This window comes from Gasterosteus aculeatus, chromosome 7, assembly GCF_964276395.1.
Source record: "Gasterosteus aculeatus chromosome 7, fGasAcu3.hap1.1, whole genome shotgun sequence".
NCBI lineage: Eukaryota > Metazoa > Chordata > Actinopteri > Perciformes > Gasterosteidae > Gasterosteus > Gasterosteus aculeatus.
In genome coordinates, this window is record NC_135694.1 from 20,162,395 (window position 1) to 20,184,946 (window position 22,552).

The window sequence follows — 22,552 nt, forward strand, 5'->3', positions numbered from 1 at the left end:
ATTCTGGGGCTTCCTGACTTAGAAATGAGTCACCGGGTTCCCACGTGACAAGGATACTAGTTCTCCTTAATGAGCTCGGGTCACATTATAGACAATGTAGCTCCAAAGCTGCAAAAGCTCTTCTACAAATAAAATAGCTAATTCCTTGTTTAAAACTCAAAAGCAAGGAATAATGATGACATGAAAAGAAAACACTGACAGCATTCACTTTTTCCCTGAAGTGATTTTATTACAAAGTTCATGAGGACTTACAGTATTACAAGAGAATTTGTCAACATGCGAAAACAGAACAAAGCAGAACACAGGAGTTTAACAAACTGGTAAGATAAGACGATCCACTGTTCACGATAAACATAAGAACTGATTAAGTCCTCAGGAGGTGGGAGCCGGTGAATGACTACAGTGCAGGCATAGAACGGCCACATTCACACTGACTCAGCAAAGGTCAATCCATCCAAGGCAAGATGTGCACATCTCAAGAAAACATGTTACAATTTCTATATGCCATCGGCTTTTCTCAGAACTTTTAGAAAGCTTCACTTGTATGTACATAAAACTGTACAAAAACAGGGCCTCACAAGCATTTTATCCTATATAAATATACCAACAATTAGGATAACAAGTAGATTCTCTTTCATGTAAAGACATATTTTCAAGGCAATTGTCTTTGTTCTAGATAAACTGTGAGAATGGGGTAAATGTTCAGTTAATTTCAGTTCCTTTAGAGAGAGGGCCTTTTTGAATATGAACCAGCACTGACATTTCAGAAAGTAAAAGAAAAGAAAAAGGAGTAAACCATTTTTTTTTTACCAATTAATCTTTGGAATTCATGCTAAAATCACCATCTGCTTTACAGCAGACTCAGAGTTGTGGAAATCTATGTACATTACATCACCAAAAGATTTTTTTTTTGCACAACCAGCCAAAGATTCATTGATTAGTAAGAAAAAAAATCCCTTGCCATTTTAAGAACAGATATTTGTCCATCTGTTCACAGAAATGATCACCATACAATACACACTACAAAGAGGCAAAAGATACTCAAGTGAATTCAACACTAAATCAATGTTAAGTACAAATTAAACATTATTCCACAAACTTTTGAGTGTATTTAGGTGCTTCATGATGTCCACATACTATAATCAAGGAGAACCATTCTGTGTTTATAAGTAAACACAGTTCAGTCACTATGAGTTCAAAAGAAAGGTCAAACCCGGTGATAAAGAGTTCCAGGGGTGTTTTTCGCTGGAGTGAAGGAGTCCATCTCAAGTAAAAAAGCGGGGGAAAATAGGCGCAGGCTTATATCAAATCACACTCTTGTCATTCTGTTCGGAGCAACAACAGATGATCACGACTTATCTGCTGAGAGTTACCCCATTTATATCACGTATTGGTGATCAAAGAGACAAATCCGAAGATGTCAGATTCACTGAAGCGATAAGTGTGCTGCGGCTGCAATCAGGCCAGATTTAACCCCAGAGAGGAATCTGGATGCAAAGCATTTGTGAATTTGAATCGAGTCAAAGTATTTAATTAGATAAAGTTGTGATTGAGGCTGTGTGACATTGGCTTTATTACTCATTGCGATCTTTCTCACTCGTCATTAATTCCAGGTCAGCGATCCTATCCACTACTTTGAGTTTGCGATGCGGCCATTCAGAGGTCTGAGAAGGTTGCTCGGAGAGGCGCATGGGGCTTTCACCTCAGTGTATCATGGATGTTGTTTGAAGGCAGAATAATCGCCCACCTTATTTAATCATGGCCATGTGCAGTAATTTCCATATGTTTTCAGTTTAATTATTTTAAACATGGTTTCCAAAGGCAGGATGATGAGCTAAGTGCTGATAAAAATACCCTCTTTTAACTGATTGTAGCTTTGCGGGTGGATTTGCATTATCTGGTGGACGCCTTGTCCTGGGGGTTTGCTCACACATGCCCTAGCTCAAGACTCATTACTCACCCTAATTAGGAAATGTCCATTCAAGGCTCTTCCACTCTTACTCAGACACACAATCTCACTATTGAAATACTCTGCAGGGGTGAAAGGTATCTATACGAATCTAATCAAATGAATGTTCAAATCAAAGACAGCGGCCAGCTCCGCGATGTTCTAAGGCGGGCTGCTGTTGTCATCATTAACACCCAATTACCCACCGAAACACGGTGTCCTTCAGACATATCCTTCAGATTCACTCGGAAATACTTTGTAAAGATAAATGAAGCCCATGGTTATGCCCTAATTTTGGATTCTCTATTCAATAGCCAAAAGAGAAAAAATGGCAAATAATTTATTAAGCATGTTGTCCTCAATAGCGGTAAATCGTAATCGGCAGGAGTTTCAGTCCGACTATGTTAACCTATGGTTAAGCCCAACAATAGTTTTGCATTTGGGTTAGATATTAATGCCGAAAACAAAATCAAATATTTATTCCAAATATAAACAACTCCCCAATCGTCTTAAAATGTATCCACCCAATACAGCTTCAAAGTTCACTGTCCACTCAATTGAAAGGTTAAATCTAGTGCACTGCCCCTTTTAAAAAAAGAAAGAAAAAAAAAGTGCACTAAATACGGAGCACTCGTGTAGAACATGGACGTGATATTCTACCTCCACGCATGCTCAATATCGCCTGTGGTTCTCCTCATTTAAGTGCCCTTTCATTTAAATACCTCTTCATGCATTCATTAGCTATAGATCATGAGGGGAGCGGACTATGAGCTTTAAGGAAATTTGAGAGCCCGTCTGATTGTCTCGACAGAGAGGAGCTTTTTAAACCGCTCCACTGGCGTGATTACGTCAATGGAGGTTTTGCATGAGAAAGCCAATAAGAAATTGCCCAGCGAGGGCTCCGCGTTTGGTCACTGACACTTTGGGGTACTGTGGCCAGGTCAACCGTTTTCGTGATGAACCATAGGTCACGGTGTTGAGACTCAGTGGAGCATAATGTCAGTTTAAACGTTGGCACATAGCTTCCTCCACCAGTGGCAGAGCTCCACACGGAGCGGAGGTAAATGACATTCTACTATGATTAGGGGTCAAAGGTGTGTGTGTGTGTGTGTGTGTGTGTGTGAAGAGCGGATAAATGTCTTCCATGATAGCTATGGCTCCACTTATTGAGATGGTTTGGATCAAGTTTAAACAGCAGCAGCAAAGAAAAGCTCAAATATGTAAAGATTCAGAGGCCTGTTTTTTCAGCTAATGCCGGACAAAAATATATGTAGAACACACCATTGAAATGTATTTACAGCACTGTACATTAAGATAGACCGTTTCATTTGATCGGTAGTCAAAAGTGCCAAGCCTTTTGATAGGGCCTGACTAGCTGTCTATTCAATTATATCTAATAATGGCACAAGAGCACTGATCACAACTTTCATATTCAAGAGATCACTTCACAGAATGGGACTGGCTAACTACAACGATAATTAGTCAATACTAAAGTAGCAATTACCATTTGCATTTCCTTTTGATCTGTTAGAATCCTATCCTTCAGGATTTTGTATAAATAAATGAGTGAGTGCATCAATTAACTTTGTGGAATTCTTAATAAATATGCTAATAAATTAATAATTTAAAGGAGGAAATGACAAAAATCAAGTGTTCATGCCAGTGTTTGAATGACTCACAGCCTTTTGCTACCTACAAAACGACTATTGGCTTTAGCATGTGGACAGCCTGTTTCTCCTCCTGAAGTGGGTGTATTTTTCCTTCATTCAGATACGGATACTCCTCACAGGTAGATTTCTCTTTTTGGAGTGTGAGCAGAAGGGGAGGCGGGTGGGAACTCGGAGGCGACGCTCAGGGGCATCTCCTCCAAGGGGCAGTCCTGACCGGCGTCGTGACCGCTGTTGGAATAGGCACTGCGGGAGGGCGGAAGGCGCGGCCGGTGCTCGTCGCCGCCCGGCCTGGCGCTCCCGTTGGCCAGGCGTCCCAGGCTCCCTCTCTCCTGGTAAGGCACGAAGGTGGAGAGTTTCGGGGGGTTCCTGGTCTTGCGTACGGGGGAGGGATGCCCGGGCATCCAGCAGGCGTCTGAGTGGCCCAATTCGCTGCACTCGGTCGTACAGTTTCCGGTCATTGCCACATCAGGGAGGGAGCGGATATCTGTGGGCACGAGAGAGAGAGAGAGAGCAAACAACCCTGTCAGAGAGACCTTCGCAGTGATCAACGTCAACGTAAAAAAAAGAAAGAAAAAATGTTGTATCAAAACGCATTTGTGAACAGAAATTGTGTCATCCGAACCATGCCTAAACCCACCAACCCCCCCCCCCCCCCCCCCCTTCCTTGATGTCTTTGCAGCTGTTGCTAAGCAGTCAGCAGCAGTTGCTATGTAGCTGTTGCTATGCACTGTGTAATGAGCACTACTGTGCGTGGAGTCCACTAGGTGATGTGATGCATTTGGGAGATGCTCATGCTCTGTCTATGTCATTTAAAAGTATCCAACAGCACTTTGTCTGGTGTGTTTGTGATGTTCAACACAGTAAATGCATTGATTTCTAAAATGTGCAGACATTTAAAAAAATGCTACAGACACACATAGTCTAGGCAAACAGTGTTTGGATTGAAGGGTGGTTGCTGCATCCCTTTGGGCAAAACCATTGTTGAATGAGCTATTGATTGACAGTGCTGAATTTAGTTCCCTGCCCTTGATTATCATCCATTTTTTATTCTACTGTCTCTAATTAAATAAATGGGTCCACGACCCAGTGACCTCATTTAAATGTACAAGCTGTGAAAGCTCCAAAATGAGTTTCCCGTCAATGATCACTCACGAGTACGACATGGTTTCGGAAAGCAAAACTGCTGTGAAGAATCCCTGTATTTGTTTACCAGAAATGTGCAGCTGGCAGCTAATAGACTTGTTAAGCAGCCCACCTGTTGACAAGCTAAACACACATCCCAGATTTAATGGAAATACCACTCAATTTATCTTAGTTATCCCTTCAGACTGAGACTGGGACACACAAATCAATGTCTGTGAAGAGAGGAGCAGACGACTTAGATCTGTGAGTCTTAGATGTCAGACGCCGTGTAGACTTCTGATTGCCGTGATGAATGTATTACTGTAAAGCCCAGACGCTGTCCGCGACGCGAAAAAGAACACGTCCATCACAGACTTCTTGTTCTCTGGCCACGGGAGAAAGTGCTAAAGAGAGTAGATGTATTCACAGGGAAAGCTGAGGGCACGGTGCTGCATACACAATGGGCAGAAAGATGTTGCGGCATGCAAATGATGCACCCACAAGAGATGACGTATCACAGACACTAGTGGGAGTTCACAACTAGTGGAGCGAATGGCACCTTGACAGTAAGCCTATGAGACATATCACCGTCGATACTGTACTCAGTATGACCAGTGGCTGTAGTTAATTATGCCACAAAATGTCAAACCTCCCAACGCATCTCACCAAGACTTCAATCGATCAAAGGAGTCCGACCGCTTGTGTGAGGGTAGGATTTCAGATTTTGGAACTCCTTAATAAAAAGTAGTAGAAGGTATTTATTCTCATTTCCTTTCCTATTTATGTCTGGAATGTTAATTTATTATGGGTAATCCATATACAATTGTCCTATTGTTTATGAAAGAATGCATAGCTCAATCCATTGTCACTGTCAATCCCATTGTTGCAATAATCCCCAAATGCTAGATGTTTAGGGTTAATACATTTACTAGTTGAGCGACGTTCTGCCTTAATCTTGCTTAATTATGTCATGATGCTTAAGTGGCTAATTCTTCTCTCTGTTTACAAGACTAATGTCAATGATTCTTTTCAAATGAACGAATGACACTTTTATGCCTGATTAACAGAGAAGAAACCAAATTCAGAGCTTGAATTAAAGACAAAGCAAGAGTGTGCCTGTGTGCGCTGCCTCATGCATGATGATTGGTGTTTCATTTTCTCGGCTACGCTAAGAGCGATGTCTGTATGCATCACTGCAGCAAAGTGGACTCTTGATACAAAAGATGTTCAGGAAGAGAGTTGGGGGAGAGGGTTGAGGAGTACGCTCCCAAGCACAAGCACAGTCGTGCAGGCATCTACTCCAAAAGGATTTCACACTTGATTAAAACCTCTCCACAGCTTCCAGGTGGTTTATGCCACACCAAGCGCCTCAGTGCAAAAGCCTGCGTGGCTCCACCACTAAAAATCGGTGTTCCAGGGAAGAGAAAAAAGGTGTGTTTACACATGTTTCCTCACACGTAACGTGTCACAGCTGGGTACATTTCTTACTTTTATAAATAAGACATTGCCAGTGTATTTATGCATATGCATTGAGTGGATAGCAGTTACATACATAAAGGTTAACATTGGTCGCATCCTCATGGACTGTCAGGTTGGTAATTGACTAATTGGCTGTGTTTTTATAAAATATCCTTTGGATGTAATGTAATAAAATGCATTAAAGAGAAAGCATTGAATGCAAATTGATGCCAGGCACTACCGACAGGGATTAAAGCACGTTCTGAACCCTGCTCATCATCATCAGGGGCCAGAAAATTAGCAATGACAGGTAAAAACACCAGCTTGCCAAAGTCTGCCATATTTTCGCGACAGGGCAAAAGCGCATATTGCACGTCATCAACAGAGAACATAGATGCTCGGATGTCAGCTATTTTAGTGGGCCATTAGCCTGCCTGTTAGTGTTTCATCAGAAGGGTATATGGTTTAATTTATAAATTAGCGCTCACATGATGTCTGTTGTGAATAGGCAAGCTAACAAATGAGTACCTTCAAGAGCAACTTGTCGTGTTGGGAGTAATTGTTCCTTCATGCCGTCATTAGTGTTCTACAGTGCTTGTAATTTCCAGTCACACCAGTAAATTCACAAAAAGATAATAGTGATAATGATGAAATGCTAGTCCCATGGCATGGGATAGAGTGTACCATTTGTAAAAGTGCATGTTTTTACATTGCTCGCGGTAGAAATCAATACTGATGAATGATACTTTTGTGTCTGCCTTTTGCTGTGGCTGTTAGCCATCTGTAGCTGTAGTGCCCACTTACAATGTGTCCGGATACCGTCTGGTCTGCACATCAAAACACACTCCCACATTGAGTTGAAACAGCCATTGTTTGAATATTTGCTTGGACACGAGGAAGCAAGATGAGTCAACACCGGGGTTAAAGGAGCAGCGAGAGGCACAGTGGGAAAATTGGTATTTTCTCACCCACACACCTGTTCTCTACCTATACCTGAAATAAATCTGTTCACGGTCTGGAACAGGCCCTTTAGAACGTATAGTTGTGAATGTCTTGGATGGAGAACCGAGGGGTGGACAAAGGAGGACAGATGCGGAAACCACGGCGCTATTATGCCAGCGGCGGGAACAGGCTGACTGGATATAAAGAGCTTGTGATTTGGTTCTGAAGACTAGTAACATTTATGTCCTCCCGCGCTGCAGAATTTCTTTCCTTTAGACGTGGAGATAGATTGCACCTGTAGCTTTCTCATTTTATATTGGGTCAGACCCCTGCGTTCACTTGAAGCAATATTATGAAAAAAAAGGCAAGGTGTTGAAAGAAAAAAAAAAACACCCAGTGAATTCAACCCACTACCACCTTCAGTAGCACGTCCACGACTCGCGTTGAACCTTTTTAAAGCAACTTTACTGCAGTAGCACAACATCCACTACAGAGTGGGGGTGCACACAGCGCTTACCCCCCCCCCCAAGCTGACAGATACATGCGAGGGGAGGGTTTGCATGCCGCTTGCATCAGGGTGCCAGTGGGAGGTGTTGAGTGTCTGAGGCAGGCTCCCTCATCGTCTGATCCCCTGCCCACGGGCATGGGGGGAAGCTGCCTCTTCCTGAGATTTCACACTGCTCCTCTCTGTTTGATTGCAAATGCCGTCTCTCCCCACCGGCTGCTTTCCAGCGTGCGCGCCACACCGCTATGATCGATGGCGAACAAATATATGAGAGACCCACAGCTCATAGAGGGATAACGTGGGAAAAACAGCTACTATCGTTTGGGAGTGCTTCAGTGTTATTAATGGTATATTGACGGGCCCCTGCAAACATTTTATGTGGTAAGTGACTAAAATGTTCCGAGAAACAAAGGGCAAAAATAGGAAAAAAATCCAACGTCTGAGCAGACATTAGCGTCTGGTGCTCACTATGAGTGCAATAACTGAAATGTGAGTGCATTCGCTGGTTGTCGCACTCTGTGAAGAGAAACAACTAGAAACCAGGGTTTTTGTATTGCATTTCTTTAGCTACGACATGTCAGGTCTTGTTATTCAAGTGTTCACAACAGTTTCTCACAGTAAGCAGAAGCTACCCAAACAATAAGTATATTTTTGTTTCCCTCCAGAGGGAAGCATTTTTAACAGAAGGGGGAAACTTTGCTACGAGCGCACATAGTGTTGACGTGCACATTTCCTGGCTCATTGTAATGGAATGCAAAAGAACAATAGCAGATCTTGTAACCACGGACGTGCTCGTTCCCATTTCGCCAGCAAGTTCAGAACGCTTGGCCTGGAGGATTTGTCACCTTTGTCACCTATGCAGAAAGTGCAGAAAAGGCTGTACTTTACTATTTAGTTATTCTATAGATTATTAGTACGCATTTCATTAACGCTTTACGTGCACAAACCGCTTTTGTCGACGGATTTATTGGAAGAGTATCAACATAATAAAAGACAGGTAAATACTTTGCATAACACAGCCGTGAAGGTTTTGTATTTCACAGTTTAAATGGCTGACATTAGAGCATCTATGTGTGTTCGTCAGATTAATCAGTTCTTCAGTCCGCAGAAGGGGATGCCGGTATGACGGTTTGTATTGTTAAGCGTAAGGCCCGTGTCTCCTTCTACAGACCCGGTGAGGTCTGAATCCTGGCAATTTTCTTAGCAGGCAAGCCGCTTACCGACAAAGGCTGATGAGCGGACATGTCGACCGGTGGAACGTCAGCAGAGGCCGATGTAGATGGTTCAGCGGGTGACGGCTCACCTCCTGTCTGCTCCCTCACCGTCCACCATTTTTGTCTTTTTTGCAGTTCCTTTATTCGAAGACTGCCTTTTGTATCGCTGCATTCGACAAAAGCTTTTGCACCTGCTCACAGATCGCGTTATGCACCACCTCCTCGGATTGAGAAGTTGATATGCGGTGTGATATGTCAACCAACTCTAAGGCTTTGTCAAACTGTGACGTACACGAGGCATCTCCAGATAAAATGGAATCCAAACATTGGTTGGGGGAGACTGGGAGGAAACGGTTCTAAATGATGATGTGTGGAGAACAGCTTCATGCCTCTGCCTCCAACAATATGTTTGGCGTGCTGGCCAATTACTGGCTGGAAATTGCATTCTGAACTTTGACAACCCAATATTGATCTGCCTCAGCTGCCAATGCAAAGCCCCCCCCAACCACCCCCCCCCCAAAAAAATAAAAACAAATAACAAAATGATTTATCACAAACATAGGAGATTCAAGTCCATCCAGTTCCCGCCTTCTTGAGTATTCTTCAATTAACGTAGTCACTTTCTGTGATCACCATGTCTCTGAGGCATCATAAACGTACTCCTGATGTCATATAATCTGCTCATAGCGGAGGTTATGATTACCTAAATATTCATAATGATTTCTGGCAATAATTGCAACACGTTAGACAGCATTATGATTACCTATTAGGCCAGAGATCACCATTCCTGATAGCTCCTAGGGACGGATTCATTTTGCAAGCATAACAGTGTATTATAATTCCCATAGTTCTGATGTATTATAGTGGGATTATAAATTACTCTAAATTGTCAAGTAAAGTGAAAAGAATAATGAAATTAATGACACTGTATTGAACAATGAGTAATTATGATAACATAATGCATTAGAACAGAGATTGTTTTAAATGTGCTTAACAGTGTACTGTGATTCATTTTAATGTATACATGTGCTAATTTATGCAACCATACAATGTTATAATAAATAAAGCCTTAATGCAATGTTAGTTTTTTTCTTCTGCAGCCATGTTAACAAATACATAGAACGTTCATCCCCAGATAATCTATATATTGCATTGAAACATCGCACAACCTACAGCGCAGTACGTCTTCAACACAGACCTACTGTCACTCAAGTCAATGTTGCCTTTAGACGAAACGATGCCTACATCATTTCGCCCGAGTCTTTTATTTGAGCAGTCAGCTTTGATAAAGAACAGCAGTACTCGATATGCTGTATCCCATTTCATATTCATGCACAGGGCTTCAGGGAGGGCAGAGTGGGATTTTTGAGTTTGAAAGACATTAGTTGGGCACCATTGCTTATATTTATAAATGTGCAATTGTTCTTAAGGCAAATGCAGGTATTTTTCTGCTGTTCATTTAAATCTTTACTGCAGGCAGCTCTACAGTTTAAGTAAGGTGTAAAAATACACAAGGATGCTGATTGGGATTAAAGTACAGACCCACTACTCTATACACGTGTTAAGTGTGATAAATTAATAATCGTTGTTCTACCACAACAACGCTTAAGAATGAATAATATGGGATATACTGCATATACACTTTAGCTGTGTAAAAGGTTACCACATTCTATAATCGTATCATATGTGATAACCTGCTTGTATAATTACATTTACGCCACTTTGCTCCCTCTTCTCTTTCCTTCACCCCCGAAATAGGAAACCACACATTTCCCATTCAGTTTTCTGTGCAATCTAATTAGAAAAGCTCAAAGAAAAAATGGAGACGAAGCCCCGTGGCAGGGGGTTGTTACTGGACGCTCAGTGGGCTGATGTTCTTTATTTCTTTTTCATGTCTTTTTCATTTTCAAGTGTAACACCATTACAAATTCTGCACAGGTCAAGGAAGCTTAACTCGGTTAAAAAATGTTAAGAATACAATACGTTCTAGCCGAACGTCGTGATTGACTCTGCTTCGCTCAGTTTAGTGAGTGGAAGCAGAAGTTGGGTTTCCGGAGCAGATTAGCTTATAAACGTGCTTTATTTGGCTTGTTAATTGGCAACATTGCGAGGTGGCAAGTGAAGATGGAACTGAAAGAAAAAAAAAGCATACCAAAAAATACTTTTTGTGAAATTCATGACGGATTTAATGAAAAACTAGTTATAATAATTGGACAGAGCATTTTACTGCGCAACCCTTCTCTTATTACTGGGTGACATTTACATGAAGAGTCACTTGTCTATTCCTGTCTCCAACCAAAACGTTCTTTCTTCTCCTCATGTCAATGTCTCTTTCTTGGTCCCTGTCTTTAAAGCTTCTCTTCCTGCTTTCCCATCTGCACTCTGTGGCCATTGCTCGCACAGTGGCAGCGCTGCATGGCCTCATACCAGCAGTTACGGGACGCGTCATTTTGAAACGGCAGAAAAATAAACAATCAGTTTTACTGTTAAAATGTCAATTGCATTTAAACGGTTTATTTGATTGAATTGAATTTTCCTAGAAACATTTCACTTTTAAAGGTTAATTTTATATGTGTTTCGCAATGTGTTTTATCTCATTTTCATTTAGCTACCACATAAAAACCTGCCTGTAAGGACATAGAATTTAACACACTACCAGTTAACTATCCTGAATGTTAGTAGTTATTGTAAACAGGTGAGAAATGTCCTAATATGTTAACTTTGACTGTTTCTATTTCCATTCACGCCAATAATCTGGGTACAACTCATCTTTATTAAACCCAAATTTTTTTTAGCAATATGAAAAGTCTTGCTTTTATGTGATCTACAGCGCTAATTACCAGAGACAGATTTTTTCCGGCGCAGGCCTCTTGGAGTTAATTCCGATGCACCACTTTGATGCTCAGTATTTTTCATTCATTGATCTCATTGACATGTAAAACGGATGACTTCCATGATCCATTTGTTGTTGTTTTCCTTTCCTCTTTTGATCAAGATATTATCTCTCTGCTAATTCCGCCTTTGATTTTCAAAGTCCGTGTGCAATGTGAGACATAGATGGTTAACTAGGGAGAGCTAACGTATGCCGATAATAGAGAAATAGAAATGAAATGAAGAGAACACTGTGTGTAGTGTCATCCTCAACATTAAATGTCCTGAGACAGGACAACTTATCCTTTGATTATTCATCACATCCTCAAACCAGAAACCAGGTGGTCTGCCTCAGGTTGTTATCAGAGTGAAAAATTGGATCTTTAGAATCATGTAAGCTGTTGTTAAATAACAATCCTGAAGAGGCAGAGCTTTATTTTACCGTTTACTGTAAACTAGAGAGTCACTGCATGACTGACAATTATGTGGGAAAGTCAAAACACTAAAGCAGTCGGCCAGCCAGCCCTGAACCAACAAGTCTCTGAACAAAACATCCATGCGTTTGGAGCGGGACAACTCCAATTTCATAACATGATGAAATAGGAAAATGTCCTTTTGTGTCGTGGGGCAAAAGCACAGCGGCAATTTCCCGATGCTGCTCCACCCGTCTTATACCTTCTGCCAGGCGATAGCTTCTCCGACAAAGGCTTTGATTAAGGCAAAGGAGGGACAAAAAAAACCCAAACTGAATCAAGAACATGATTGAATATGAAATATTTTAACTAAAGCTGCGAATTTCTGTCCTTTTTTCATATGGATTTAAAGAGAAACCCAAAACACACAAGGCAGCAGGGGGGTGATCATATCGGCTTTTAATGTCAGCATGTTTCCAGCCTCCCCTGTTGTTCCTAACTGATCCATTGCGTTCAGCTGAATGTGTTTGATTGACTTTTACAAGCTTCGACATGACGAAGACGGGTCAATGTTTCGTGTCCTTTGATGTTGTTAAGCCCCTTTAACAGAAATACGCATTAACAGAGTCGACCTAATGTTTAGTGAGAGTAAATGTTGGGAAGAGGTGAAAACCCATATATATATATATATATATATATATATATATATATATATATATATATAAGGAAGACCACAGCTGCACTGTCTTGTGCATTGAACGGACATTAACATGGGAATATGAATGTTTCATCACATTAAAATACCATAAACATGAAAATAATGAAAATGTAAAAGACCAATGGCTAAACTGGGTCAAGTAAACGGGGCAGCAGCCTGGTTCTGCCTCTGACCCTGGTTGTGCATGGCTGAAATGTGGAGACTTCTCAATGAGATTTTTTTAATAACGTTGGGCATATCTGCTGTGCCTTCATGCCACGTGAATGTGGCTTGTGGCGAGCTATCAAGTGCAAGGGAGCCGTAGCAATAACAACAATAAAGTGAGAAAGGATCATGAGGACAAAAAAGAGACAGCGAGCAAATGCACAACAAGAGTAAACATTGCTGTCGCTTTTTATTTTTTATTAAAGTGGCTGCACTCGCCATCTGTTTTTTCAGTGCCTGCGGTGGCTGCGTGTTTGATGGGTACCTCATCTCCAGGCTAGATACTGTTTCAAAGCAGACAGCTCATCAAGATGAGTGACAAGTGTTGGGACCTTGCAACATGACCATCTGAGAGGGAGGTAGCCACAGGGAAAGTGAACAAAATCCTATAATTGCTTTAAATAAAATGAAACCTTTGGTCTGAGGAATTGCATTACCATCCACGTTTGTCTGTTATAGCGCCGTAGTTTGGAACAGGCACAAATCTTGTCACTATCTAACAATTTACGCTTTACAGCACTCTCTAATTAGAGAATGACAGAAACAAGCTGCATCGTCATGCTAAATTCTACCAAAGATACTTTCATCCTGGGAATAGTGGAGGAGGAATTGCATGTGCCAGAAAGAGACTTTTAAAATGATTTCTGAAAGGCAAATGTGTGTTTGTATTGTGTATTGTGATTTATTTCACATTAAATTCAAAACATTTCAAATTGCTCGCCCATGGGGTTGAGCAAGAAAAATTAAATTTCTCTTTAGCTTAAGGCATTTAAAATATTGATATACCATGTTAACACAAAACTGCAAAGAATGAATCCATACTGACATCAACCCTGCTGGTAATGTAGAGGCAACTTGTTCAGTCCTCCTTGGGTTTGTAAGGTCCTTGAACTGCAGCAAAGTCTGGCATATCCTCAAATTACTATGAAACACCTTTAAGTGAGAGCGACTCTGCAACTACAAAGAAGGAAACGCATGTCAGACCCATATAGTACGACTCTAGTCCCTCAAGTGCCATCCATCATTGAAGGGCAGAGCACCAGTTAGAGGGAGGTTCGGCGGCTCTCGGTCCCCATCACACTATGATGCAGGGACGATCCCCCGGGGGCCTTTGTCTGATGCCGGCTTGAGCTGCTCCACCAACTGAGGTTGAAGTGCATCGGGCCCCTAGCCGGCATCCCCTCAACGATCGGCAGCGCTCCACCTGCTTTTACGGATCACATCTGGGGTCAGACTGGGTAAGACCCAGCGAGAGCAGCCGAGCTCGGCTGCCACTTTCGATTGCTGCCTACATAATTATCTTTTAGAAGTTTCAACTCAGGGTCCCTTGGAACTGTCGGTGGACAGTCAGCTAAAAGGAACGTCTCTTATAGCCACTGGCTCAACCAGGCTAATTAAGATTTTTTTTTTTTTTCCTCCATATGACTGTACGAACTTGTACTTTCAAGCCCGCATTTACAGGCGCACACATTAACACCCCCAAACCTGCTGCTTCAGCACGCTGTTGCCCAGACTCACTGGCGTAGCAAGAGCAGGAAGCGTGCTATCCAATTTTTTGCCTAAGTACAGAGAGCCATCCACTTTTTGTTAGAGTAATACATGAGCACATCTAAAGCTTAGGGATACTGGCTTAGGCACACTGGCTCACTCATTCATTTTACAGGCTTAGTGCTAAAACCGGTCATTTTCAGAGGCCGCATGGTGTTGAAAGCACTATTTATGGAACTCAATGTGTGCTTATATGCGTTTCTGCACATGATTCAGAACATTCATCGCTTTTTTTCATACATGTAATATAGTCTACATTTGGATAAGGGCTGAGTGGTTTGTAGCCTACACATCTCTATTAAAAGGAAGAGGACTCTGGGGTGAGACACTTGTGGTTATTACATTTAAATAAACGTTTTTTGTAATTATTTGAACCTCAATGTCTTTTTTTTTCACTATTGTTTCTTCTATTGTCTTAAAAGTTAAAAATAACTTAATCAATTCCGACACATATTAAGACTGTAAGAACAGCTTAAATCAGGTTATGACAAAAACATGCCATAATGACAACACCTCCCAGTCAGCTTGGCACTGAATAAACTACAGAGAAATCCCTTTTATTTATAAAATAAGGTATGAAAAGGAGTACAAGCAGGCGATTCATTGGAATAATGGGACTCACATGTGGCTGCAATCTCTGCCAGAGAATAATATGTCAGTTCACTCAGACCTATTATGCCAATTACAAACTTTGCTACAGTTAATGATCAGAGCTGTGCTACTATGTCCTTTCTCTCCCATGGCCCCTGTTCAAAGGTCGGGGCTGTCTGCAATCATTTGACGAAAACTATAATGCTGCCAAAGTTTGAGAAGAGTGTGTGGGTCTCATTGTTAGTGGCCGCACGAGCGAAAGCACATTTTCAAATTGGGCGAAAGGAAAATCTAGACACATTCAAAACTGTGACGTGTTGACACATCGTCAGTTCCATTTTGGATTCAGCCGCATTCTCCCATAGAGTCATTTGTTAAAGGGCTGTAGTTAACCATTGTCCATGGTGTCATGGAGTTTAATTCTGCTCCAGTTATATGCAGTTATATGCTTCCAGTGACCTATTTGCTCCGAAATAAAAATTGTGGGGTAAGCGGGGGGTGGGGGGGGGTTAACAAATAGCGGCGGCTGACGTGGGCAGAGTATAATGGGAGTGCTAAAATACGTTTCGCGGTCATAAGTGTATTACTCATGACAACTTGCCTCGGCCGTCCACTCGTAGGATTTCTCTTTTCTCCCAAAGAAGCTTCAACAAAAACTGCCAGTCCCATGACTTGTACCTACTCGGGTGTTGGTTGTTGTTGCAGCAGTGGCTTGCATAGGCCGCCGTGCTGGTACAGGCTGAAATGGGACGCTTCGCTCCACAGTAAAACAGGCGGGGACTCACACAGGCACAATGACATCTGTCGGATGAAACCCACACCCTTGCTTCAGGACCACTGGCACCCGGGCAGAGGCCCAAAGTGACACTCGCAGGACAAACACGCGTGCTGACGATCAGCCTCTCTGCCTGCACATCTTTCTTTGATCGACCTGTTTCCCTTTCGTTATACACATCTGAGCCTCACACATTTTAAAGCAGTGATGGCTAAACATGTATGATACTGATATGGCGAGCAGTGACAGTATAGGGAAATCATGATGGGAGTTGAAAAAGAACAAATATATATGCCGCCATATGAGATCTAAGACAGGAAAATCAGACACGATTACTAAAGAACCTCATTATCATAGAAACAGCATTTACTCTATTTTATCTCTGCCCTTTCAATAGCCCATATGGCAGTGAGTCCGCACAGAGGAAGACACTGGGCTATCGGCCACATTAAAATGCCTCCATCTGTAGTCAATTGCGTTATTGTTATGTGTGTTGGTCTTAAATCCACCTGTGTCCTATCGGTGCTAACCGTCATATCACAACCAAGATGCCTGCTCACCGATCCCCGGAAGAGCGATTTTTGTATTGGTTGCACAGGAAATGATGAGATTGGCGGTCAAAGTTGTGGCGTAAGAGGGAGGAGGCCTATCGAGGCTCCCGGATGACTAATGCACACGCTACCTGGGCAGCAGGAGGTTAAATAATTTCAGTACATGTGTGTGCTGGGGCTCAAATTACACACAATGTCAGAGGTTGGGGTATATGGGGTCAACTAAAGGATTAAAGATCATACATACAATGAATGTTAAGTCATCTTGAGTGACTGTTATTTTCATTTTTATACTGTGTTCTTCCTGTGATGCAATCGGTAATAAACAGGATGAATCCACTGTGTGAAATGCAATTAGAGTGGTCTCCGGTAACGTAGTGAAAAATAAATATGTGAAATTTGCAATTGCCACAAAAATGTCTTAGAAAAACCTACCATAATAATATATTATAGCTATAACTAAAAAGAATAATAAATAAACTATTTATTATTCAAACTTCAAAACGAGGTAGAGGAAAGCTCCCGATACCGGGTATATCCCTTTAATTTAACCCATACTCAACATCTGATTAGCAGTGCCTGCTACACAGTGGGGGGACGAGTGGACAGAGACCAGTACTCGTTCCTCCACTGATTTCACTGTGGAGGACAAATTGAGCATCTTGACAGCGAGCAGGCGCATAAGATGAACTGTTTTCATGATGTCTACTGCAATCAATTTGGCAGGAAATAAAGAGCTCGGTGATTATGATGAGAGTCTATTAAAGTAAAATAGCACTGTAATCAAAGTGATTTAGATACTTGGGTTGTGAGGGTACACCCTTGAATGCAAACAAATACATGCATGCATGCAGGTGCGTCCCACGCAACCGACGGATAAACATTTGCGCCGAGATTAACGAACAGTCGAGCGACATGCACGCTACATGCACGGAACAAATTAGTGTAAAATACATATGGGGAAACTGAAATGGAGTGCACTCTAACGCAGCCTGAAGACAAGAATAAAAAAAATGAATAAAAAAAACAGGAGCAGCTGCTCAGGCGTATATTTGAAATATTTTTGCTGTATGAATAGTACAATCGTATGAATCTTCATTCCAAAGCCAAAAAAACACACAAGGGAATATTATGATGTCTCCGGCAGTGAAGAAGAGAACATACACTGCCCTTCCTCTCTGTCACCCGATCCAATCCAAACAAGGCTTCACTTTGCAAGCATCTTCAAAGGACAGAAAAAACATATGCGGCATATATTCATCTATGTTAATCTATCAATAAACTATCGCTGGCATCAAAATCGGGATGCCACCCATTGGTCTGTAGACTGCGGTTTTGAAGCCTCAAGTTAAGCAATCAAGCGTTTCGCCATCCTGGATTTCGGGTTTCTTGCCACCATTGAGAGTTGCTGACCATGTTTTTACTGCAGAGGAGTGATGAAGAAATGGCATATATGGTTCTTGTTGTGCTTATTGAGGTAATCAATCAAGAGAGAATGAGACTAATTGTTAGATAAATTCTCTGAAACCATCAAAACAGGACATTTGATGTTTGGAAACAGGAGACAGAGTTGACACACATACAAGTCACGCGCCAAGCCCACTCAGAGGTTTTCATCTTCGAAGTAGTAATGGAGGAGGGAGGGATGGGGGGGGGTGCTTTGGGCAAAACTCAGGTGCTGGTAGTCGACCTCGGGTGTAGACGATCATCTTTGGCACGACAAGATTATAAACATCGACGCACAAACATCTTGATTACAAGATGACCCAGAACACCGTGTGCCTCTATGCGGAAGAGCACAGACTCTCTGCCGTATACTAAGGTAGAACATTATTTGCAGTTTTTCCAACAGTAATGTTTTCATCTATTTCCATACAATTGGTCTTCTTTTTGCAGGTTGGTTTAAAGAGATAGAGCTCAAGTTCAAGACACTTGGACTGAAGTGTGCCGCCTGGTTTTGAGTGGATGAACTGCACGTACTGAGATGCAGTCGCACTGGAATGCCCACCAAGCGCCGGCCAACAGAAGATGAATAGAGTAAAGGTGTGACCTGCACCATCATTTTCAAAAGCTGATCCAAACTTGTTCACGAACAACATCATCACTCACAATGTGGATTACCCACTCTAAAAGTTCCACCTAAACGACAAAACACACATCTGTGTTAATACTTACGGGGCCCAGTGATGCAAAGGCTGACTGTCTCTGGGTTCATACACTGCGTTTTATCCAACTTTAATGGAGTGACACATCACGCTCACCTCCCCATTTTTAGGCTGTCAGTCATCTCTACTGCAATGAACAAAGCCTTGCACCAGCATAACCTGTCACTCTGTCACTCAAATGTTTAAAAAAAAGACTAATTCACCATTCAGGTGGAGCTGGGGAGAAATTCCTCCGTCTCGTTTGATTTTCTGTCTAATCTTTCATTTTATGTGGTCTCTTTGTTGTCTCCCTAAAGTGGGAATCTCATTTTAATTAGGTCTGTCCTTGGTTAGCAGTTCATCTTGGCATCTCCCTGTCCTATGTGCTCATCCTGTGGGCTTTGCCTCCTTGTCAGACACTCGTAGTCCCCCCCCCCCCCCCCCCGCCCCCTCGCTGCCACAATCTAACATCTCCCCCATCTAATGCCATCTTTTCATTCCTTAACTGCTCCATCTCCACTCTCAATCTGGCTCACTCGCTGCCGACAACAAAGAGCGCCTTGTATGACATAAACTTTCTGCAGATGGGAGAAAATCAGCTACAACAACAAAAGAAACACTAAAAATATACAATAACCAATAGTGCACTGTTGCGCTGTTGGGATATGGACAGTAAACAGCTGGCCTGTATACGGGTGACTAATGCTGTCTATTAACCGGGAGGCTAAACAATCTCTGACCTCCATAGAGCCGGAGGGAAATGCGCTATGGGATGCAGGACTTATCCCGTCCTGCATCCCCCTCAACCCCCGTCCACCTTCCCTCTCCCCCTCATTTCCCAGAATAATGGCGTGACTAATTGACATAAATAAAGAAACAATAGACATTTTAAATACAGATGAATTAGCTAGCTAATGAGATCCAACACGATTGTCTCGTAAAGAGGCGATGCGTCACAACGTAGCTACACTCCTACACTAATAATAGAACTTTGTCATCTGCTGTTTTGGTGTGACGGTGACACATTTTAGCCTTTGATCCTTCAACGCTTCGCAAACCGAGAGTGCTTGGGATCGAAATAGTTTCTTTTCCTTGCTTGGAAAAAAAAAAAATCTCGCCCTGCTCTCAGGATGTGCACCCACATTGACAAAAGGTACACCTGTGTCTTTTTCACTGACACGGTGACAAAGTGACTGTCAATGCTGATCAAGAGCACCATCAAGTCTTTGCTGATACATGCCCCGTTTTGCACGGGGGGCCGTAAAGGTCTTTGCCTTGAAGAGCTGTGGGCACGAAACGCAAAAAAAAACACAGAAGCTCTTAAAATCATCACAGACTAATGAAATACAAATATGAGGAGAAAGCCGAGCTCGTCGGCACGTTAAAGTTTCTAATCCAGAGAGCAACGAAAAGCTACCACAATGATGCAAATGCACCATGTGAATCACTAGTCATAGTGTCTCACAATGGATTATGTTTGGCGGCTTAAGGTGGAAAAATTTTATTGGCTGTGTTTTTTTTCCGTCTTTTTTATGGAGAATAGCCATTGCTGTTTAGTATGTGGATTGATTACTGCGGCTGGTAATGACGGCCCCTGCTCCACTACAGTAAGCTGCAGTGTAACATGGGTCCAGCTCGCGGCAAAGAAATGCTTAGAGTAAACACAGTGTTGTCTGCACAGATGTCATGGTTCAGATTTATTTAGAGGGCAAATGCTCCATTAGTTGGGCTTTTTAATTAGCACACTTGTGAGAAAGGGTCATTAAGGATGTCTGACAGTGGACCTGACGATGAGGAGGATGGAAGCGCTGCTAACTCCAGCCCGCCTGCAAACGCACGGGTCTGCTTAAAAACCAATAACATTTCACACAGTCGTCGACAAACAAGCTACTCAACGTCACGGGTGCCACAGCCTTTCCACGATAAAATGGCCACAAAGCAACAACAACAAATCTCCCACAAACGTCGCCATTGCAATATAGAAAGACCCACAAAAAGAGCCCATTAGCGTAATTTACATTTAAATGCATATTCATAGACAATGCGACAGACCGGAGGGGGGATTGTCAGCCTACCGTTTTCAGGGTGCTCGGTCTCTCCAATGCTGCCATCTGGAGTGGTCCTCTCGTAGTGGTCCTCGGGCAGGGTCAGGGGTCCAATGCGAGGACCAGACGAGGACTTACTGCTGGGAGTCTCCGATTCCTCCAAGCCGCTGTCATAGTAGCTGTGCTGAGAGGCATCCTGCAGGTCCTGCACGGGGTTGGCGGTGGAGAAGGTCACTCGCCGATGGGGGTGCTTAAAAAACACAGCGAGAGCCAATGAATATCTTTGACACAAGGAAAGTATATTTTCAGCTACACACCTCGTTCAGTTTGATGCTTGCCTGGAGACAATAAGCAGGTAGTATGATCACACCCTCAACTCAGAGAGCTACCATTAAAGACTACTGTCTCAGTTGTGCTGGCCTCATAAAGTTCACTCTTCAAAAGTTGGAAAAATTGTATAAAATATTAAACACTCTTAAATATTAAACAGGTTTTTTTTTGCACTATTATTCTGCAGATTATATAAGATAGAAATATATGAACAGAGAGAGGTTACGGATTTTAATAATGAGAGTGCAAATTGGCACCCTCAGTGAATTCAGAATATTTATTTGGCTTGTATAGATTGTTTCTGTTACCAAATAGAATCCTAGCATGCAAATACTATCTTCAAGATAAAATAGCATAGCTTTAAACTCAAGGTACAGATTGTGAAGAATATGTCTTGTCCTTCACAACAAGAGCTCAAAATGGAGCACTGTATATATACACAGAAGAACAATGAGGAAAACTATTATATGGTGTCAAAGAGATTTAACGTGAACATAATTGTTGTTGCTGCTACCATTATTAGTCAGACAAAAGTTTCATTTTCCTAAATCTTCCACCTCTAAATTAATTCTGATGATAACGATTGGTACCCTAATCAGTGGCCCCAGTGAGCTACTTCCTATTTCCATATTTAAATATGGATTTTTGACTGTGTAAAAAGCAAGATAATATGTCTGCAGAAATTAAATTTAAGAAAGCACTCCAGAGAAGATCTAAATAAGATTAACAGAACTACGGAAACAGAGCTTTGGAAATGCAGTTTGTGAGAGAGACTTTTTTGCCAGCTTTGGAATACACCCTCAGATCGGCATCCACTGTTATTTTGATGAGATATAATGAAAGAATGAAAGCATACATGAAGGAATAAAAATACTGATGAAATCCAGAATTCGATAGATTGAAGAGGAGCAAAGCGGCAAATAATAAATCCTTCAACATCACACCCTTTATCAAATTGAATGGCTTGTAAATACAGTTAGGAAACCATTAAATTTCCTCTTCCAGAGATCAGTTTACTAATGGATACTTGCCACCGATCCAAAACAGAAAGATGACTCCTTGCGGTGCACGTGAAGGCGCACTCCCCCCCGTCCCTCCTCCCCTGCACACGAGCACCTCTCGTAAAAGTCAGTAAAGCACCGATACAGCAGAATGGGACTGCTTCTGCTGCACGAGTCAGCCCGGATCAATACCACGGCTCTGTGCTTTCTACCATTCAAACACTTTTCTGGCAAACAAATCCATGCTGGAAATCATTCAAACCATCAGCCTTTTAGTACACACCAGATATTGAGAAATGCTTTTAGGGATTAGGTAAGTGCGATCAACACCGTGTTCACTGTTAGTGCCTTCAAAATGTCTCCAGAAACCTGTTCATCTCCACATCGTCTCAAACAGTCACATTTGCCTCACTTCATAGATGCATCTCTTGGTCTTTCATCTATATAACTATTGTTTGAGATCTAGGATGCACAATATTTATTTCTCTCCCAGCCGTGCTAC

At 42.1% G+C, this 22,552-nt stretch overlaps 1 protein-coding gene across 1 annotated transcript in view; it reads right to left on the reverse strand.

Moving 5' to 3' along the window:
• Nucleotides 1-203: 203 nt before the first annotated feature.
• pcdh1a (protocadherin 1a) overlaps nt 204-22,552 on the reverse strand; it is a 78,561-nt gene continuing 56,212 nt past the window's right edge. The window contains exons 4-5 of the mRNA XM_040181593.2: nt 20,750-20,969; nt 204-4,102 (exon numbers count right to left, since the gene is read on the reverse strand). Coding sequence (XP_040037527.1) covers nt 3,732-4,102; nt 20,750-20,969 — 591 coding nt within the window. The 3' untranslated portion in view covers nt 204-3,731. The remainder of the gene's footprint in view (nt 4,103-20,749; nt 20,970-22,552) is intronic.